The following is a 22764-nucleotide window of genomic DNA, read 5'->3' on the forward strand; positions in this document are numbered from 1 at the left end:
ACAGTGCTCAATCCTGATGCACTGTGTCTTGCTCAGGTGCTGACAATCATAAACAAATCCTATTAGGATTCTTGAGAGTACTACAACAACTTCATTGAAGATAGTAACACTCATGTGCGGGCTGTGCTACAAGTTCAGCTATAAATCAGGTGTTGACTCTGTTGAGGCAGTACCTCAATGTACATAATCATTATAGCTACTCAGTGACTACAGTCTACAGCATTGCCTGGGTATACCTACTACTAAGTTGATGTTGAGATGCACTGTGTATAAATACCTGCTGCTGGATTGTTCATGCTTTTAAATTGATTTTGTTGAAATTGACTATACTGTAATTATTGTGATCAGGTGGGTGAATGCACGACCTATGCGGCCTACAGCCTACAGGTTTGCCAGATATTTTTTAAAGGTATGCTGTTATCATGGTTATCAGTGTTGCAATGGCCATGCTTCAAAGGGAAATTGGCACAGATCAAACACCTCTGTTTGATCGGCGGTGGTATGAGAGTTGGTATAAGTGGCAATAGGATGCGAGGAACTGCCTTTGGAGAGACAAAAATATTGCGAAACAACTGCCTTACCGATGCAATCTGTTGGCTAGGTCGTGTGTGTGTGTGGGGGGGGGGGGGATGAATGCATAATTAGTTACACTTCTTTTGAGGTACAGTCAAACCGCTTTAGGACGAACACCAAGCCAGGACCGGCAGTATTTGTTTGCGATAACGGGAGTTCTTCGAATCCATATTAATTTTATACCCAGTGGATACTAGTACCCAGTGAATTTTATCCACTAGAGTTATGAGTGCTAGTTCTTCTAAAGCTAAAGTTTCAGTTTGTTTTATCAGTGTTCATTAAAAAACTAGGTTTCACTGTACTAAAAGCATGGCACCATTACTAGTAAAAAATTAATAGTAGTACAGTCGTTAGACGAAAGAGGGATCTGACTCACAGAGATAATAACGAATAATCTTTACTTCAGGATGAGACACTAGTAAAGCAACTGAACTACACGAGAGGAATAACTGCAAGCTGTAACTGACTGAAACAACGAAAAGAACACAACTCGGTGTAGTCTCCAGTCCAAACAACAAGACGCCGACTCAACTAATTATGCACAGAAACTACAAGCCGCGAAGTCGGTTTCACGCGCGCGCGGGAAACGGCACATGAGACATGCATAACACAACACGATGCACTACTACTACTACATGCATCATGAATAGCATGAATAGCACAAAAGAACAGCCAGGAATAATTATGATTAGACTGGTCCACACAGGAACAATAAATGTATCACCTCTACGCGTGCACACAGCATAACTGACACCAAAGAAGGGCACGTTGATGCGGGCATGCATTGGAATTACCATGAACGTAATGACACCCAAAGGCTAGCGGCAGTGATTTGCCATAACACCATACTTAGACTACTGAAAGAGGTTCACCGTCTACTCATTCCACCCTCCTTGATACAACTACCGGTAAGTATCAACGTTGATACAACTAAAATGAACTATCAGAAAAGAAAACGAAACGTAACGAGCTATGAGCTAGCTGTACAGAAACATAAATGGCTGCAAAAACGGACGACTGATGCACAAGAGAGACACATCCAGCCGGTAAGCATGCTAGGGCGATTCAGAATCAGTCCTCACTATCATCAGGTCCAGCGACGCCCACCGTGACAACTGGGCACAGTCGCACCACAGGCCTGGTCACTGTCTTCCCGCCAACTAGCACTCTTGCCACACGCACGGTGCCGTCTTGACCTGGCATCACTTCCGTCACTCTTCCAAGGGGCCATTTACCCCGTGGCGTATCTGCCGTGATCACCAGGACGATATCTCCAACTGCTATGTTCCTTTCCTCGGCGGACCACTTAGCACGGCGATTCAGTCCGGGGACCCACTCTTTCATCCAACGGTGCCAGAAGTGTGTGACAAGTTCTTGCACTCTCCTCCATCTTTGTTGTAGGCGGTAATCGTCACTGCTTGTGCCGATGGAGAACTGCTCCACACGTCCAACCAAGAAGTGGTTCGGAGTCAAGGGCAAGTCGTCTCTGGCATCCACAGAAGGGATTGTTAGCGGTCTTGAGTTGAGGAGAGACTCGGCACTACAGAAAGCGGTCTGAAGCTCCTCATCGGTGATGCTGGCATCACTCAGAACTGCATGAATGGCCTTCTTGGCGGCTTTGACCATGGTCTCGTGAACGCCGCCGAAATGCGGGGCACCTGGAGGAATGAAGTGCCACCGTACACGTGGGAACTTCAACTGGAGCGCCGCCTGTTCTTGTTCTAGCTCTTTCAGCTCGCGTTGTCCTCCTACAAAGTTCGTCCCATTGTCCGACAGGACCTCTTCTGGCACGCCTCGGCGGTTGCTCATTCTCTCGAAGGCATTCAAGAAACTACTGGTGTCCAGGGAATAGGACAACTCCAAATGCACAGCACGGCACGTGAGACAAGTGAAGAGGCAGAGGTATCTCTTTGCCCGCCTCTGTCCTCGACCCTGAACTGTCGTAAATGGCCCGGCGTAGTCCACAGCAACCCGGCCGAAGGCACGACGCGGTGACTCTAACCGTATCTTCGGCAGAGGGGCCATGATTGGAGTGACAGGTTTGGCTTTCCTCTTTCTGCATTCAGTACACCTCTGCTCGCACTCACGAACTGCTTCTCGTCCCGCAATGATCCAGAAGCGTTGCATCAGCAGGGACCACGTGTGGTTGACTCCAGCAGCATGGTTCGCAGCCTCATGTTGGTCCTTGACAATCAGGTATGTAACCCAGTTGTGACGTGGTAGAACGATTGGATGCTTAGTTGCTTCGGGTAGGAATTCTGCATTCTGGGTCCGTCCTTCCACTCGCATGACTCCATCTTCATCTAGCCGAGGACAAAGACTAGCCAGTTTGCTGGTCGTTGGGATTGCCTTCCCCTTTCTCAGGAGAGCATACTCTGGGAAGCTCTCTTGTTGAGCTGTTCTGATGAAGGAAAGCTCCGCGTCTGTCACTTCCTCAGGGCTCAAGCTGCCGACTTGCCTCTCATCAACCGGGGTGCGGCAGTTGCTGACAAAGCGAAGCACCCAGGCTAGACGACGTACGGCGACTCTCCACGATGAGAAGTTCCTGGGTTCCAGCTTCCAATCTTTGCTCACAAACGTGAAGAGTGACACTCCTTCAACTGTGCTCATTGTGGCTTCCTTGCATGCGGACCTCACCTCAGGCACGACAGGACAAGTGAGTTTGCTGGGTGGTGGCGGCCACTGGGACTTGTCAAGGAGAAGATACTGCGGTCCATTCCACCATTGGGCCTCCTGTACAAGCTTGGCGGCACTGGACCCACGGGAAACCACATCTGCAGGATTGCACTCTGTCGGGACGTAGTGCCACTGACCTGGCTGACTTGAGGCTTGAATCTCTGCCACTCTGTTGGCAATGAATGGCTTGAACTGGCGACTTCGATTGCGCACCCACCACAAGACGTTCATGCTATCCGTCCACCAATGCCAACTGCTCTCGGGTATAGCCAGCACTTCACCCACTGACACAGCCAAATCTACTGCAACTACCGCCGCAGTCAGCTCCAAACGCGGGATGCTGGTGCTTTTTATCGGAGCTACCTTGCCTTTACTTGCCACCGGGCGACAGGTCACAGCCCCGGATTCGTAGCTGTGACGGAGGTAGGCGACTGCTCCATATGCGTCTTGCGATGCGTCGCTGAAGATGTGCAGTTCCGTGGCAGTGATCGCTTCTGTGTTTGACAGTCTCAAACAACGGGGCACAGCCACGGCTTCTAGCTTCTCGAATTCATCACACCATTGCACTGCTCGGGCAAGTAGATCATCTTGCAGTGGCTCATCCCACTGAATACCATCGACCCACATTTCCTGGAACAGGATGCGGCCGCTCATCACGAAGGGCAAGACGAACCCCAGCGGGTCGAACAGAGTCGCCAGAATCTTCAGAAAGGTCCGCTTGCTCAGGACTGAGTAACTTGGTGCTCGACACCTGAACGTAAAGACATCCGTCTCTGCATCCCACTGCACACCAAGCGCTTTGGTTGACGGCAGAATACTATCCTGAAGATTCACCTGCTTGGCACGATCTTCCGGTGGGATCAGTTGGAGTAGCTCGGTGCTGTTCGAAATCCACTTGCGAGGATGCATTCCGGCACGGTGCCACAGCTCACTCAGGTCCTGGTACAGTTTGATGGCATCCTTGTCATCGTCGGTGGAATCCATAGTGTCGTCCATATAAGTCGACTTCAACACCGCTTCTGCAGCACGTGGGAATTCTTCTTTTAGCTGCTCAGCATGTTTCTGAGACACCATTTGTGCTAGGAATGGGGACGAATTCACGCCAAACACCACCCGTTGGTACTGGTAGGCGACTGGCTCCTTTGACGCATCCAAGTCCCGCCACAGAAAACGATGAAATTTCTGATCATCTTCAGACAGCTCGATCTGGAGGTACATCTCTGCTACATCGGCCACGATAGCAACTGGCTTTGCCCTGAATCGCAGCAATATGTGCGGTAGCTCTCTCTGCAGCTTCGGTCCTGGGTGGAGGTAGTCGTTCAGGCTTGCTCCTTTGCATTTGGCTGATGCGTCAAAGACCACCCTCACTTTAGTTGTTGTTGCATCTGGTCTGGTGACTGGAAAGTGCGGGAGGTACCAACCACCTGTTGACTCGAGCTTTACTGCAGTCACGTATCCAGCGTTCACATGATGCTGCAGTACACGGCAGTACTCCTTTGCTACTTCTGGTTCCTTGTGGAGGCGTTTCTCTGTCGAGCGCAGTCTCTTCAGTGCCATCTCGTAGCTACCGTTCTCCTCTGGCGGGCTTCTCTTCCAAGGCAGCTTGACGGTGTACCTGCCGTTGCAGTACTTTGTTGCTGCCTCTGCATCTGCAAGAGTTTGTCGGTCATTTGCTGCAAGCGGGCTCTGTCGGCGAGGCTCTTCCACCTCCCACATACGCCGGACCAGCATCTCCAGATTACCGTCATCGACTCTGCTGAAGTGAGTGCGGTGATGATCTGAGCTTCCACTCACAGGTCCAACACAGGTCCAACCTAGCGCGGTTCTCCTCGCCACCGGTTCTCCCTGATCACCCCTCACCTCCTCCAGAGAGTAGTGAAGCTCGGCATGATCCAGGCCAATCAGCATATCAATCTGGCGAGTTGCTGGCTGTTCGAAGGGTATGTCCAGCAGATGATGGTACTGACTTGACTCGACGGTCCAATCGTACGGTTTCAGTGTGCCTGTGACGTGACTAGTTGTGATGGCTGAGAACGGACTGATGAACTTGCCATCTACACTCTCTACCAGCAGATCCACTGGCATTGACTCGAAAGACTCCACTGCTCCGTTGAGGGTGCTGATCGAAACCTGTTTCATGGGTCCCTGCAAGTTGAGCTGGTCCGCTACCTCTGTGTTCACATAACTTTGGGTGCTCCCATCATCCAACAGCGCATTCACCCTGAGGTTGCGGTCACCGTTTCGTAAAACGACCGGCAAGGTTCTCAGTGACAACGGTCTGGCGCCTGCTCCGATGTTAGCAGTGGTTGTGGTTCTGGCTGTCTCACTGGTACGACCCCTTTCCGTGCCATTTCTGGCTCTAGACGTGTCAATGGCTACTGCCCTGTGAAGCAGATAGTTGTGGGTATCGCTGCACTTGTCTACGCCACACTTTCTCTTCCGCTGGCAGTCAGCACCTCGGTGGCCCTTGCCCAGACAGCGATAGCAGAGCCGATGTGTTTTCGCCACTTTCCAACGCTTGTCCACATCCATTTCCTTGAAATCTTTGCATGTCCACACTTGATGGTCCTGGGAGCATACTGGACACGCTGCCGGTGTCGGATTGGGTGACTCTGCTGCATGGAATGAGTGGCCTCGGGCTGCTGGGCGCTCTCGGCCATGTCTATGGCGACCAGGTGCTAGGCCTGCGATGGCTTCATTGGCGGTAATGTGAAAGTCGGCCTCGAGATTGACCCACTCGAGCAACGCCTCCACCCCTTCTGGGCGCTGATGCTCATAGAGCCACCTATGGTATCTTGTCAGCAGGTCTTCTGGCAGCTTCTGCTGGATTCGCGCGTACAGAGTGCCCACCTCTAGCTCCGATTGGCGACCCGCTGCTTTCAAGTTGGTCACGGCTACTTCCAACAAATCTGAGAACTGTTCCAGATCTTGTGCGTTGACTCGATCTCCGTGCAATGGCTTGAACCGTTCCAGTTCATCTAAGTACACCATCACTTGGCGCCGCGTACCTCCGAATTTCCGTTCCAGGCGTTCCATTGCCTTGTGGTATGAGTCCGGGGCGTACCCTAGCCGCTCGATGCATCTTAGCGCTTCTCCCGCTACATACTGTCGTAGCTGCAACAGCTTCAGGGTTGGGCTGATTGGCGCACTGTCCACGCACGCCAAGAACGTGGCCTTCCATAACTCATAGGCACGCTTATCACCATCGAACACGGGTATTGAAATGCTTCTCATTTTGCTGAAGACGTCTGCGGCTCCAGCTGGTGGTGCAGCAAAACTAGATGGTCTCGATGGAGTTGGTACTGGTAGACCATTGTAGCTGCCGCCATGGCCATGTGCCACACTCTGTGTAGGCCTGAAACTGGCTCTAGGTACAAATGGGACGGCGGCCACAGACTGGTGTAATGTATGGGCTGGTCTCTGGCTACTTCCACTCATGACTGCTGTGTGTACCCTGCTGGAGTGAACAGGGGCTGATTGCCTGGGCAGTACATTGCTATTGGTTGCTTGTACAGCTACAGGTGCGCTGGTGTTGCTGGCCTGACTCAGTGGCACTGTGGGGCCTGCTGCTGCTGCTGCTGCTGGCGCACTGCTACTTGTGCGGGAACTGATGCTATGGCTACTACTGGTACTAGAACTCGAGTGGTGACTGCTCCCTGCACTCACACTGACTGGTGGAGTCGAGCTGGAGCTTGTGGGTGCACCTACAGACGAAGAAAGTGAGGTGATTGCGCTTTTACTTGAGACACTGGCACTGACAGGCCTGTTGGTGCTGAATGTGTTGCTTGTGACAGGAGTGAAGTCCGCACTGACGCCACCAGGCGCGGAAGACGGTCTAGCGGACTGTGCAGAACTCGCAGACTGAGCAGTTCCTGACACCCCACCTAATGGGTCGTGAGCAGCGTTGAAGCTTGATGGCATAACAGGGTGGTACTGACTGAACCCTGCGGAATGACGCGCACGAATATGTTGTTGCTCCTCGTACATCTCCACCTGCTGCTCCAGGTGCGCCATTGCTTCTGCCACTTCCTCCAGCTCCGTTATTGCTGCGTCGACTGCTTTGCCTTTTTTCTCGGCTTGAAAACACGTCACCAGTGACTCCAACACCTGATTCACCTCGTTGGCGAACCATTGCACTGCCTCGAATTCGTCTCTCACGGCATCCAAACTCAACTTCTCGTCACGGATCTGCAAAATCAAGCCTCGTCGCCGCGACGTCAAGCGCCGTTTCATTTGAATTTTTGCCACTCTCATGTCTGCAGATGCCGAGGTCACAGCATCGTTGACTTGCTCTTCCTGGCCGTCCGTATTACCAGGCTCAACATAATCGCCAGGCTCAACATAATCGCCAGGCTCAACATAATCGCCAGGCTCAACATAATCGCCAGGCTCAACATCATGGCCAGGCCCAACATCATCGCCTACCGTGACCCTGTTCCGCTCGTGACTGATATCGTCGCTGTGTTCAGACATCTCGCTCCGATGGACTTCCGACTAGGTGAAGATAACCATCCTCTGCTACCATTAGACGAAAGAGGGATCTGACTCACAGAGATAATAACGAATAATCTTTACTTCAGGATGAGACACTAGTAAAGCAACTGAACTACACGAGAGGAATAACTGCAAGCTGTAACTGACTGAAACAACGAAAAGAACACAACTCGGTGTAGTCTCCAGTCCAAACAACAAGACGCCGACTCAACTAATTATGCACAGAAACTACAAGCCGCGAAGTCGGTTTCACGCGCGCGCGGGAAACGGCACATGAGACATGCATAACACAACACGATGCACTACTACTACTACATGCATCATGAATAGCATGAATAGCACAAAAGAACAGCCAGGAATAATTATGATTAGACTGGTCCACACAGGAACAATAAATGTATCACCTCTACGCGTGCACACAGCATAACTGACACCAAAGAAGGGCACGTTGATGCGGGCATGCATTGGAATTACCATGAACGTAATGACACCCAAAGGCTAGCGGCAGTGATTTGCCATAACACCATACTTAGACTACTGAAAGAGGTTCACCGTCTACTCAGTGGTCCCTCTATAATCCGGCACCATTTGTGCCACGAAAATCTGCTGGATTAGGGAGGGTGCTGGATTAACAAATCTGATTTACTGCTGCAATGTACATGAAGAGGACATTTTGGCTACTGAAAATTGTGCTGGTTTATCGAGGGTGCTGGATTATAAAGTGCCGGATTAGAGAGGGACGACTGTATTAGTGAATTCAGGTTTAGATGCTGTGTGGCGTTTGTGAAGATTTCGCAACTAACCGAAGAAGCCCACCCCGCGGCTGGCGATGGATTTCACTCCAGCATCGATGTATACCAGTGCAGATTCTTCTCACTGTCCAACCGACCAGTTGTAGACCAGGTCACTATATATGTCTGTCCCCGGGGAAAATTGCGGAAAAAAATTGCAAAAAAACGCGGGGAAAAACGCGGCATAATTTGCGGTGAATATGCGGTGAATAATATTGAGGTGCGGCAATTTTCAGTGAGTATGTAGTGAAATCAATCAGTTACAAGTCTCTGGTGTAAGCACTCGTCATATTTGAGTAAAAATCCGCCACGATGAGACGTTGCTGACCGAACAGTGCACTGTGTGTACGTGTAGTGTAACAAAAAAGTTCAAAAAACGCGGGAAAATCGCGGAAAACGCGGTCTTTTAAAAAATCGCAAAAACGCGGAAAAAAACGCGGCCGCGGAATCGCAATTTTCCCCGGGGACAGAATAGTATTACTAATACTATTAGTAGGCCTGTCTTGATCACCGAGGATGTTGACCTTTTCTTTTGATACACACCAGCGATAAGTAACTTATCGCTGGTGTGTATCAAAAGAAAAGGTCAACATCCTCCCTTAGTTCAGCTACTTCCGCGATGTGTGGACATAGTCATTGATCCTGATGCCTGTCATAATTCGGCTCTATAACATAGTATAAGTGGTTGATCTCCATAACTTTTAAGTTTCTCCTTCGACTCGGACCGCAGAGGGTCGAATTTTGGCACTTCGTCATCATGGTCATAGCTTTGCGAATGAAAATCCCACAGCAAGATTAGATGATGCCATGTCTGACTGAGATCATGTCATGTACATGTACAAAAAAACACACAAGAAAGTAGAAAAGACAAGCCAGTTTGGTAACTGTAACACTCGGCGTTAGTGTAACGAATGTTTGAGAAAGAAATTAGTTTTCGAGGAAGAGTGTCCCTCTTGTTTCAAGTAAGTTTCTGCGTAACATGTTCCCGTCTGCATGATTTAGCGGGCTGGGAATCGTTGGTACTTCCCACCTTTTCTATTGCAGGCTGGCGGATGATGGTGTTGAGGGCGATTGCCAGCAGCTACTTTGTTTCTGGGTAAGCCAGAGCTTTATTACTCTGTATTTCCACGATGGCCCATGGCCAATAAGGAAGATAATTATGGATCAAATCAGTCTACAATCAATGATAAAATAGCTCGGTACTTGCAACTGCAACCCTTCCTTGGTTGGTGTGTGTAATGGCTACTGAGGGTAGCAGTGAGTCGGCTGTGAGAGCGCATGGAGGAGAGGAGAGGAAGAGTTCGGTACTTGCAAGGTACAACTAATGCTAATAGTACTAGCCACTTGCTTTTCGTGGATATGGTCATGTCATGCGCCTATTTTAAACTGGAAGCGGTGCTAACCAACTCAACTGTTACTTGGCACATGTCAGCTGCTGGGCAGTGACATTCGGACATTCAGTTGTTCCGGGTCACTCTAGTCAGCTGCATGCAGTGGGGACGGTCAGTTGGCTGGATAAATTACTTGTATTAATTAAAATTTCTTTTTACATATGTCGCCAGGTATCTATGACAAGCTTTGCACGTCATAGGTCTGCATTTGGTATGCAGACGACCTAGCAATATAAGGGCCACAAACCCAGATAACGTAATTTTTTGTAGGCAAATTGGTCTCATGAGGTGCTTGGTATCGTCATCCAGTGCCAAGTGGCGGGACCATGATTCTATCCTCATTGCATTTCTGGGACGAGTAGTATTTTGTACAGGTGTATGGGAAAAGATGGCCGGTCTGACAACCCTAGGTGTCCCTAAAGACATGTTCTGCCTATGCTTCATATGACTGTGTTGAGTACTGCCGGCTTGTGCTGCCATTAATATAGTGTCATGATGAAAACACGGGGTTCCCTGCGTGACCGCCGTGTTTGCTTTGAACAGTTACATGTAGCCTCTAGACAAAATCGGAGAGCACAAATCGTCTACCTGGTGTGGATGGGCACTGGATGTGTGCACTGATCGGTTCATAATAGAGGTTTCCGGCTGTGGATGAAGGCAAACCATTGACACATGTAGCAGGGAAGCCATTGGGAATCCTGTATGCAGGCAGAGCATCAGTGCTATACTGATAGTGCTGTACAGTCGTCCCTCTCTAATCCGGCACTTTATAATCCAGCACCCTCGATAAACCAGCACAATTTTCAGTAGCCAAAATGTCCTCTTCATGCACATTGCAGCAGTAAATCAGATTTGTTAATCCAGCACCCTCTCTAATCCAGCAGATTTTCATGGCACAAATGGTGCCGGATTATAGAGGGACCACTGTATTTGCCTATGATCACTCAGGGTAACATGGAGTACTGAGCCTTGCACTGTACATGTGCACAAGCAGTGGAACCTTCCAAAGACGACCGCTCAAGGGATCTTCAGGACGTGGTCTCTGTTACCAGGGTCGTTTGACTGGAAATAACGGCCCTTGGTCCAAGTTGTAGTGGTCCTTTGGGACAGGTGGCCGGTCGCCTTATCAGAGTCATCGCCTTGAGAGGTTTACTGTAGTTTCTGCATTAGCCGGCGGATACTGGACCAAAGTGACTCAACACCGTCACTACTCAACTCGCACAAGCAGAGCGCACAAAATTGCACGCCTCCCGCGGGGCAGGATGCTAAGAGTGGCGGTGGGGCCCTCGCACTCAGCCGACCGGGAAGGTCTCAGCATCACCGCAGACAGAACGCACCAGAAACAATCATTGAACGTGGCGAAAAAGAGGCAGATTGACTAAAATACATGTAACGTTAGCAGAGAAGGAAGGAGAGAAGCAAAACAAAGAACATGCACGTATAAAAATGTGGAGCTTCACATTAATAAGTGCCGGGAAGGCAGGTATAGATTGATTTGCCACAGAAAGTGTTTGTTGCCGGGCCAGTTACTGCCACCCGGGAGAGAATGACGACGGACATGAAGTTGATCTTGAACGGTTGTGTTTTGTTTGAAGCAGATGCATGCTGCAGGATGTTCACCAGTGGGAAGCTCCGAACGGAAACGGTGGCAGTTAGGAGGCGACCTCGCTCGGAAAGCTTTGCCTGACATGGAGGAGATGGAGGGCCGGCTTGTTTGAGAATAGCCGTGGGTATTGAGCGACTGCCAGGTATCCATGGCACCTGATAGAGTATCTGCAGCAGCCACGACCAGGTGCAAGGGGGAAATGGGGTGAGTGTCAGACAGGTACAATAGTGCATGCAGGTAGCACGCTAACCAGGGAGTTGTAAAACACCAATTTACGATTCCTCAATGCTAACAATACATCGTTAAATGCATGTGTGTTGTTTGGTGGCTTTTTGAATATTCAATCGAAGCACTGCACAACTACAATGACTGTATTGAGCTCGTAACATGCACGTGTAGGTAATTTGGCAGTGCTGCAGCCTTGAACTGAGCGTCTCTGGTAGTGTTAGTTCCAGGGTGAATATCCTTGTGGCAATTGCCCGAGTCATTATTCATCATCAGTAGACCAGCCCCACCCGTGTGTGGTCTCAATCCTGACAGTCACACTGCGTAGAGAGTAGAGACTGAACATGATCACTGTTGCCACCAGTGTACACTTGACTGTTGTTTACAGTTTTATGGTTCACTGTCACTGTCATCAAGGAGGTCCTCCGAGCGTCAGCCAATTGCCCGCCAAACAGGGCACACAGGGGGTTGGTGCGGTGGCTAATTGTCACACGGTACGTGTATCGTCGCCGCAATACATCGCGATGTCACTACTGCTGCTGCTCAAGGTCTGGCAAAGCGTGTGAGCGGTCACAGACGACCATGGAACATGTTGTGTGCACGTTGTGTGCATTGGCAAACGAGTGTGGCCTGTAACCAGCAAATAGCCAGCGGAATATTCCCAGGACAATCTTACTGGCAAGAACTTTGAGAAAGTAAGAGTTGGAAGGAGAAGAAAGCTTAGGGAAGTGCTCAAATCAAGCATTCACACCGAAACGAAGAAACATCCGTCATTGTACATGTATCAGTATGAACACATGACAAAGCCATTACGAATAGTCACTCTCTGCCCATTTACTTGTGTATGTATTGTGGATGCAGTTCCTTTCCCGTGTTCTGGATCCCATGTTGTATTAGAACAGCTAACAGTATGTGTCCGCACGTGTGTGTGTATGTGTATATGTGTGTGTGTGTGTGTGTGTGTGTGTGTGTGTGTGTGTGTGTGTGTGTGTGTGTGTGTGTGTACACACATGCTGGATGGAGTAGGAGCCGTGTGCATGCATGCACTCTCCTCTACATTGGTCTCTGTGTTCACTTTGCTTTCTGCTGCTTCCACATCGTAGGTTTACTGCACAGCGCCGCACAGTGTATGAGCACAGAGGACAACAATGACCGCTCATCTGCTTGCTGAGCTTAATGCTAGTACATAGCATAATGGGAACACTGCTTTAGCTGTTGATGCAGTGTGCTGTGCAAGGTCACAATGATTGTCGCAAACATGACTTTCGACCACACAAGGAGAGCTGCCGCTGGTCGATTGCAAAGCGATGCAAGGTATGTGTATCACTGCCTGTTGACTGAGCGTGGACAGTTAGTTGTATTGGCTGAATCACAGTACTGGCAGTGAGTCAGAGCAAGGCCTTGGCGTTGCTGTCAAGCCATTCCAATGTGTTAGTCGTCAATTGGTAGCACAATCCTGGCAGGGTTCAAGCGGAACAGAAGGGTTGTAGAAACAGTGTGTTTGATGGTAAATTGATCAGTCTTTGCTGCAATTGCTGCAAGTAGCTGACGACAAGTGTCAGCCATTACGGTAACTGGCGCTTGTTCCTGTTATAACTGCTTTGCGCAAGACATTTGGAGGGTACTTTTCTAATACATGCACTACATGAAGTTTCTTTACAAGTTACTTGCGCTTACCCGAATGAATCAGTGTTAGCGTTTGTACAAGCAAGGGCACGCTTGTCAATATGCTTAAGCGGAGTACAATCTTGTACAGCACATTGCGTCAAGGTCCACTCCATGGCCTGAAATGTGTTGCATATGCCGAGCGATTCCATTTCACTCCGCCAAATATTGGCTGCGCAGAAGTCAGTGCAATGCACGTGTGTGACGAGTCGATCTGTCATTATTGCCGGAAAGTCTACGTAAAGATTCTGGCTCAGTGCTACTACACCCTTGCTGTTTTTTGTTTTTTGTTTTGAGTTTCTTTTTCAACGGATCTTTCCCATTGTGCTGTCAAGTACAGAGTCATGACCGAGAATCCAGCAGCGCTGTCTTCAAGGTGGATGGCTGACCTTTCAGAGCTGCCCTGCTGGTGCTACCGTTCTGCATGAAGGCATTCCTAGATGCTGGATGGCCATCGCACACGATTTCTGGGGCAAATCATGTCGTCATTGCCATGCAAGATCTCCAGGGCACTTCCAACAAGATCTCCAGGGCATTGCCATGCTATCCTGGAGCACACCATTGCCTGTAATCTGTCTTGCTGTTTTCAGCTTTTGCGTGTGCCAATGGTATTTCCAGGTATGCTACAGGTGGTTTGGACTTTGCACGTACGCGTGTGTGCGCGTAGCCTTGAGCGTGAATGCTTAGTTTCAGTTGATGTTATTTGGCACAACCACCACCACCACCATACACCATCATAATGACATGCTGATCCTATGAGGCAAAGGAGACACAGAGAGCACCTGCTTGTTGAAATGCCAGACAATTGCCTAGCCCATGGCTGTCAGATGCTATGTTCAGGATTTCGTCTGTAAGGACCTTCTTGCCCGGGTTTTGTCAAGTGAGCACGCTAGCCACGCATGCCCAAGTATGGGCAAAGAAGGAGCAAGATCATGGTGCAGTGTAGGTAATGGTGCAGTGTAGGTCATGGTGCAGTGTAGGTCATGAGGTAGTGTAGGTCATGAGGTAATGGTGGTCATGAGGTAGTGTAGGTCATGAGGTAATGGTGGTCATGAGGTAGTGTAGAGCATGAGGTAGTGGTGGTAGCATCACGTGTAAACTACACACACTAGCGCCACATCAGTACTGGGACAATTCGGGGAGGTGGGGGGGGGGGGGGGAGTTTCCAGTTTACATTGGCGTTATCACTCCAGAACATACATTGCACGCTGCCTTCTACTTATAGCCCTGGCCAGTCAGCCATATGCCTTACTCCAGTCAGCCAAACCCACTACTCCAGTCAGCCATATGCCTTACTCCAGTCAGCCATATCCCTTACTCCAGTCAGCCATATCCCTTATTCCAGTCAGCCATATCCCTTACTCCAGTCAGCCATATCCCTTACTCCAGTCAGCCATATCCCTTACTCCAGTCAGCCATATCCCTTACTCCGGGTTGTAGCAGCAGCAGCAGCAGCAGCTACACCACTCCCGTAGGAGTAAGGCCTCAGAGCATCTAAACAACCACTGGATCATGTGCACGCCAATACTACACTAGTACAACGACCTGAACCAAGTCTGTCTCCCAGGCGAGCAGTACCGAGTTTTCAGCTAGTGACGCACATGAGCATGACACACAGATGTTTGAGGAGTGGCTCCGTCCAGAAGCTCAAGTCTGCAAGAGCATCTTTATAGCCCCCGTGCCTCTAACCCTGTCTTCTGTAATTGTAAGACGACTATTGACAGCATTGTTTGAAGGATCAGTTGGCGGACATGTCGAAGGAGAGATAAAAAAAGTCACCGTATCATTGTTGTTGGGGATGAAGCGAAGAGTTTTTCCGGGGTTGCGTGACTTTCCAGGCGCTGCTGGATGCCAATCACTTTATTCTCGCTTTGAATCTTTCTTTTAGCTTAGTGACGACTTGTTATGTTCAACTTGCTCAGATTGACTTACATTTAGGAGTTAGGACGTTGACTATTGTCTTAAGTGGTAGTTGGAGCTAGTTTTTGACTTCAGGATCGATGGCAGCAATTGGAGACATTGAGAATTGCTACATGACTGTGATTCAACCTTGCCACTCGTGAATTGTGCGCCGCTCAACTTAACCGTTCAGTAACTACTTCTTTATCCGACATGTACATGTATGTGTTCCGTGGCGGAGTTTCCGTGTCCTTCACCCTGTCTTCTTCCAGTATTTGTTGTGCCTGTATTGGCATGATGTAACGAGACAATGGTGTACGTGCCGAGCTGCTCACACTTGTCTCAATGTTGTCCCGGTCAATTCCGGCTGTTTGCCCCCACTCGGAGAGTGATTTGACACTTACCATATGACGTGTTGTCTCACTTGCACTGCAATCGTTCAATCTGGTAACATTTTTTACGTCTGCAATCACGTCATAAACTTGTGCCCCAGCAGATCGTAACAGTCCGCCCGGAGGAAGTCGGAAACGTATCCTCGCCGACCACTGGGAGTTTACAATTGGCGATTATCGCCTCCTGGATTTCTTTTATTAACGGCCAAACTAATTGGGGATAACACAAGCGTCATGCTAGCAACAGATCGTGGTGACAGAATTGGATGCTGTTACTGAAGTGGCATTCCGAAACTGCGGAAGTTGCGCGAGGGTGGTCGTTGGCACATTGTGCGTAGAATTCGAACAGCAATTTGTCTGTGCGAGTGTCTAAGTGGTGGTTTGTAGCAATGACATGATGCCCGGCTGCTAAAGAATGTCTGGCAGCTGCCATATCAGCACCGCACTAGGATGCGCAGACTCGCTACATGTACATGTACAATCATGGTATAATTATCATGCTGTCAAACTAACAACATAATGTATAATCATATACACGACTGTACTGTGTATACTGCTGTAGCCATGTACAGACTACAGTGCTGGCAATTGAAATCCGACCCCTCACATCGCAAAGACCCAACACGGGATGGTAAAACTACGAAACAGTGACCGCTAGAATGTGGACGCACCACTAAGGGGTCGGATTTCAACTGCCAGCACTGTACATGTACATGTACATGGAAAGGCCTATACTAATTTTAGCCGGCTTTTTAGTTGCGCTATGGTATAATCATAATGATCTGCTTTGCTCATAGTGACTGCGAATTGCCTGTAGTTTGTATGGCATGCGCTAACTTTGGATTCTTCCATTCATTTTTCCGGATAGTTATGGTCTTTTCAGTAGATGTTGCCTGATGATTGAGAAAGCATGAAACTTCAAGTAGCAGCAAACAACCTTGATCGCCCTTGTTGTTGTTCTGTGGTCTTGCCAATATAAAAGTCTTTGAGCACTGTATACATGTGTATGACTACACAGTGGTCGTGATGATGTAGAGCTAGCCTGACACCTACACGATTGTACGTGTATCGACACTGGACACAGGACAGCGATCCCTGAGCAGCAGAAGCGACACTGATCCAGTACAATGTACTATTATTAGTTACTTAGCAAATTGCTACAAATTGCATCGTACATGTATCTCAATTGTGGACATGAACTCGTCGGTCATACAAGTACAAGCACTTGAAAAGTTCTGTTGTTCATCAATGACATCTTCATCTAGAAGAGAACGATTTCAGATATTCATCACACTGAGGTTGAAATTCATCACAAGAAGATTCGCGGTTGCGCAATGGCTATGTACATGTACATGACATGAGTGGCTTGATGCAATGAAACTGAGCCATCGCCAATCGGCCCATCGAACCGCGGCATCAACAATGACATCATCGTGACATCATCACCACAAGACTTTAATAGCTACAATGTGTATAGCGAAGGTATTACAGTGTACCAGTTGCCGTGCATGGAATCAGGGTCCAATGGGCAATGGTCTTTTCGTCGCTCTAGAATGTCAGGCTATCGCTCCGTGGTATTTTTGGAAAGATCGAGGAGTTACATATCTTATTTTCAACTCCAGGCTCGGTCCCAGTCTTCTGGACAGCACGTGGCATCTCTAAAACATTCTCATGCTCTTCAATGGACAAGGAAACTAGCTTGCAAGACGTTCCCGACAGCCTTTGCAGCACATTGAAGGGGAGAGTTTCAACTTGGCAATGAATGATGTACAAAAAGTGCAGATGCTCTTCTACGGAGAATAGATTGTGGAGTATTGCTACAGTTGTGTACTATAAGTATTGCATTGCCTTCTCTTCTTGAAGATCTTTTGATCGGGTCTTTAGCCTGAATCCGTGGAACCATGGAAGGCTATGTCGCAATCTTCTTTCAATGAAAGATGCATGCATGAATGCTATCAACTGTTATAGAGCAAGCTGTTCTCAATTGACAATCGAGGCTTGCGTTTTAACGAATTCTGACATCAATACTCCGGAGAAGCACGTAACTTTATACAACAATTATGCTGTTCTGCTCGCTGGTGTACATGTATTCCTGCTAGACCCTACGGTGTCCAGAACTAATATTAACTAAACGCTCCACTTATCAAAGTAGGATGACAGTACTCGAATAATTATAGAAATATTTGGGAATGCGAGAGTAGGAGGAACGCTCGCACCCCTGCGAGTCGGGAGATTTTCAGCAGAGCTACAGTTTTGTTATGCTAGCAGGCAGAGAATCTTGGGACAATGGAATTCGTATAATATGCCATATCAGGGTCTGCTAAATGACAGGTGCTTACATTGCAGTATCATTGCAGGAGAGTATTGTCCGCAGTTTTGTCTTCTAGCTCTGTTAGGAGCCAATATGTCCAAGTGAAAACCAGAAATGATGCCAAATGGGAGTGAACTGTTCTTAATTCTACATGTCTGCTCCTCTTTACCATCTGGTTCTCGAGTGGCCATTTCCTTATCTACTGGCACAAATGCTGTCGTCGTACGACATATTTCCTTTGAGGTATTCCCCTCCTCCAACACCAGGCTTCTAAGATGCGTTCGAGTAAATATACCTGTGCGGGTAATGGTGCAATCTGCATTCACGACACGACACCGTACACGATCGTCATGTTCATGGTATGACATGTCAGCATCGGCTCAAGATAATGGATTTTAGATGCATTAAAATGGACACGATATTACCATCCTCTTCCACCTAATACTGCTCTACATGTATATTGACAATACTGTTCACAGGTGTGATCGCTTGTGACTGTACTGGCCCTGAGCTGGCAGTTGCCAGTCTGAACTCTGAACACAGCAGACATTCTATTCTGGGGGCAGTCGGATCCAGAATAGATCAAGTATTATAATTATTAGTTTGATGTTGCAATGATCTGTTGCTGGGGAAAGAGCCTCCATTGATGTCAGCCTGATGCTGCAGCAGACTCTCATGTGCAGTGGGTTTGCAAACTGATCACGATAGCTAAATAGTGCGTACAGGTTAGGGACTGGCGGATAATGCCGACAGAAATTCGGCAGAAAACAGCATCACAGACGAGAGAGCAGAAATTGGCAGAACTGACTCTTGAAAAAGCAGAATATCTATCCCGAGCCCAAGGTACAGGTCGCTTGGAATGGAGGAGCGAGGAATACCAAAATCTCACTTGAAACATTCCTGACCGACTTTCAGGGGATCGAAATCTGACAAACCTCACACCTCCATCTGTCCTCAAACGACGTTTGGAATTTTGGAGGTTGCATCATACGAAGACGCGAGAAGTGGGTATTGAAGCCTGGACCTACTAGAGGCCTTCAAAAGTGCAGATTGGTCGATAAAAGGCAACTGGAGCTGGGATTCATATTCATTGCCGTCGTGAATAGCCATACCAGGGTTGTGGTGGTATCGTTCAATGTTGGCGTGGAGAACCGGCACACACGGTGATTTTGTCAATGGCACCGCGGAATGGAAACAAAGCGGATGGGTGCTGCCTTGCCGAGAAGATCCGGGAGGTCACATTGCTCTGAAGAAATAATACGAAATATAAAAACAAAAATCACGTGATGATCACCTTGCATGCGCGTGCACAATATTGCTTGTTGGTGGACTAATGCCATGTACATGTAGTAATGGTGGCCGGATGCAGACGTTGAGCTGAATTCACCTCCTGACTGACTTTACACATCATTCATTGTAGAAAGTATCGTTTCAAGTGCTCTGGGTATATTTCAAGCACTCGTGTCGTTATAGAATACAATTGTAGTAGTATTGCAACACGTGTGAGTTTCTACCGGCCTCACAGTACCCTCAAGCTTTGCCGCCGGCAGGACAGTTTCCCTTTGCGGCTGACGTGAAGGGATTGGCGGCTGTCCTGTTCGGTGGCAACCCGAGGGGCCTGTCAATTCAGATGGGCATATTTGTGTGCGCACAGGACAGGACAAGTGTTCCCGGAATGGCTTTGTATCGGAACTCTGGAGTATTCCTGCACGGACTCCTTTCTCTTGATCAAAGTGTATCCGTAAAGTTGTAGATCAAATGGTCAGTGAAACATCGTAACATGCAGTATACTATCTTGGCATTGATAACAACTACTGACTTTGCTTTCTACTTGGTGTGTAGAACGTACATGTAAGATCGTGTTTTTTTAAGTACATGTAGATCAACTGAGGTACATGCTCCCCTCCCCCCCCCCCCCCCCACACACACACTAGTAGTAGTGATTCACTTTTGATCGGAGGAATGGTATAACATGTTATAACATGAAGAAAGTGACTATAATATTATGTTCCAGCGCTGGTGTTATCTCCCACCGTGGTTGTAGCACTGCCTCAGTCTGCATTAGAATTACCCTACATGTATATAACCAGCGAATAGCACATTATTGTTTTATCGTCTGAAGGGTATTTTTGAACACGAAACTCGGAGTAACGAGAAAGATTTTGATCTCTATTGTTCTGCCTGGTATATGATTTTGCATGTACATGTATGTACAGTGTAGGTACATGTACTTGAGAAGGTATTATGCCCGGGTGAATCTGGTGATGGTCAGTTTGTTCCTATAACATACATGTATTATGTAAAGTGCATTTCTGCTGCTCTTTACAAATCAACACCTGCAATTCTACTTTGAAACGTGTAGTGCATGCTACAAGTACTGTACTGTGTGTCTTATTTGCTTTCAAATGCCAAAGTGTGAATCTAGCGCAATCACTTCAGGGTGTCTAGATGTGAGTGGCGTGTCGCGTTTGTCAGCAACAAACTTTCCAAGATCATACTTTGATTCATAGTTCATAGTCTTCATTACACAATCATGTAGAAAGTGGCTGTTGAAAAAAGCGAGACAGTGGTCTATTTCCCGTCCAGCTCCAACGATCACATGACTAGCTTGGTGTTCTATGTCACGTGATATCGACGCGTTGCACTATGGTGTGTGGTTTGCTTGGCCAATCGGGGCAACGAGACAGGCCAGCACAGGGCCAGCACTGGGCCAGACAGTAGGCCGCGCCAGCCAAAATGTTATTATGACCTCTTCTTTTGTAGTACCGGGTAGGTTATTTTTGCGCGCCTGGAACCTGCCATGAGTTGAATTGGATACACAAGAGGGGGTCAGGGATATGGGGATGCAGGGCATAAAATGCTAGAAATCGACAACAACAGGCAGGCCAGCAGCGTACAATCCTGTGAACGACTGTAAAGTTAAGTAGGGAAATGCTGAAGTGCGTGTACTACGTCGTGTAGCTACTAAAATGATTTCCCCTACACAGTTGAGTGCAGCGTGACTACAGTAGGCGAGTGCAGAGCGTGTTGCATGGGGTATACCTTATAGTGTTGCATGGGGTATACCATAATTATAGTGTCAATGGGCTTTTGGGTAAGTGGCCACCAAACGCCATTTGTGCGTGGACAATAGAGCTCCTTCAGTTTTTCTGTGTGTTTGTCTGGACTGCCTGTACATGTGCCCAAACATGGCCAGGTTAGCGCAGGTTAGCGCAGTTCAGCAAGGAAAGTACATCTCTGTTGACTCGACTAATCTATCCTGCGGTCGCTTATTGTTTTCCAACAATCCTGGAGAGCTAAAACGGATCGAAGGTGAGCAGCTTTACACCAAGTATTGGTTATCGGGACCACTTCTCGCCGTCAAGTTTCACTCTGAGTTGTTTTGTGACCAGTGGGCATGCCAGTATATTGTTTTCACGGTTCAGGCTTCCATCCGAGATCAGGGATTGATACACAGGGCATACATCTGCACACGTGTGCTCTGGAGGGGGTGTGTGGCAGTGGCAGTGAGCTGGAGATGCACGCGGATGCTTTTAACCAGTGCCCTGCTCCTGGAGTGGGTAGGACTTGGGGGGCGAATCTGATGCACAAGCACGTGCATTATAGATCAACCATCATTATTATCACGTACGTTGATCTCATGCCATGGCCTGACGGGACTGGGCTGGATTCAGACACATCGTGCAGACAGGCATGCTAGGGATATCCGGCCTCCGTCTCTGACATGATGGCATATGTCTCTTCATGCATGCCGAACACTGTAATGTATAACTTATTATTGAATAGTTCTAGGCAACTTTTACTTACGACGTTCCACACGCAGTTTCAGCTTCGATTGATTACCTATTGATGCTCGTGGCGGATAGGCGATACTAATAATAATGTTTCATTGTTATTGAAATGCACGACGGAACGTGCGTAAAACCCAGACGACCGACCTGGCACACTCCGACGCTGAGAGACACCTGTTGGACGAATACAGCGTGGCACATGCAAACGGGGCAGACCTGCAGGTGTTCTGAAATAGCCATGCCTACAACTAGTCCAGGAATTGTTACATGCTGCCATGGCCAGCGGACTGAGCGCTGGTCGAGGAGGATTTGCCCGTATTTGGACCGCAGCGGATATGACCTGTGTGAAGCAACGGCCTGGAGATGTCAGGAGGTCATTGTTGAACTGGATATACATGATTGTACTGTACAGTCATGGACATGTATTATTATAAAATGCACGACTAAGTAATCAGTGAGCAAGCATGCTAAGAGAGTATAGAGGCTTTTATAATTATGATGAAGGATTGGAAGGCATGCTTGTCTATGTTCTACGTGGAATACAATGGTAAATGTTGTGGAGCTGAAGAGGCGCTACAGATGCATGTCTGATGCTCGGAAATTTCGTTTAACTCTGGCACAGCCTCCTTTCTCTCTATGGTTAAGTATACGTGTACATGTATGACCGTATTGTGCTGTGCATGTGCATGTCGATCAACTACGTCACGTGTAAGTATGGAGATCGCGTTCACTACCTGTACATGTCCTGTTTGGATATGACTTTGATAATCGTGCCAATGCATAGCTGTATAGTTAAAAGCTGTATTACTTCGAACTCTTTCGACGTCCTGTCAGTGCAGTTTGACAGTGAATCCCCTAATCGTCATCCAGCGAACATCTCCATTAGTCATACCGTTCAAGGACGTGTCATCATCATGCAGTGCTTAAAATGCTGCCGGGTCTGTGACTCT

The 22764-nt window shown here is 48.2% G+C and overlaps 2 protein-coding genes and 1 long non-coding RNA gene across 3 annotated transcripts in view; 2 read left to right on the forward strand and 1 right to left on the reverse strand.

Annotated features, from left to right (window-relative positions):
- The window catches only part of LOC135814906 (acid-sensing ion channel 3-like), an 8400-nt gene extending 8065 nt beyond the window's left edge, over window positions 1–335 (forward strand). Inside the window, exon 6 of the mRNA XM_065328104.1 lies at window positions 1–335. This exon is cut by the window's left edge and continues 279 nt beyond it. The gene's annotated coding sequence lies outside the window, so the exon portion shown is untranslated.
- A 1309-nt stretch (window positions 336–1644) lies between these two features.
- Window positions 1645–7722, reverse strand: LOC135813446 (uncharacterized). Its single transcript, XM_065326541.1, has one exon. It carries the CDS (start codon window positions 7720–7722, stop codon window positions 1645–1647), a length of 6078 nt encoding a protein of 2025 aa, XP_065182613.1.
- A 1633-nt stretch (window positions 7723–9355) lies between these two features.
- Window positions 9356–14426, forward strand: LOC135813653 (uncharacterized). Its single transcript, XR_010553069.1, has 4 exons — window positions 9356–9496; window positions 9579–9630; window positions 12860–13070; window positions 13762–14426. It is a non-coding gene; the product is annotated as an uncharacterized LOC135813653 (long non-coding RNA).
- The last annotated feature ends 8338 nt before the right edge of the window (window positions 14427–22764 follow it).

The sequence above is a fragment of the Sycon ciliatum genome, chromosome 4 (genome assembly GCF_964019385.1).
Source record: "Sycon ciliatum chromosome 4, ocSycCili1.1, whole genome shotgun sequence".
Classification (NCBI taxonomy): domain Eukaryota; kingdom Metazoa; phylum Porifera; class Calcarea; order Leucosolenida; family Sycettidae; genus Sycon; species Sycon ciliatum.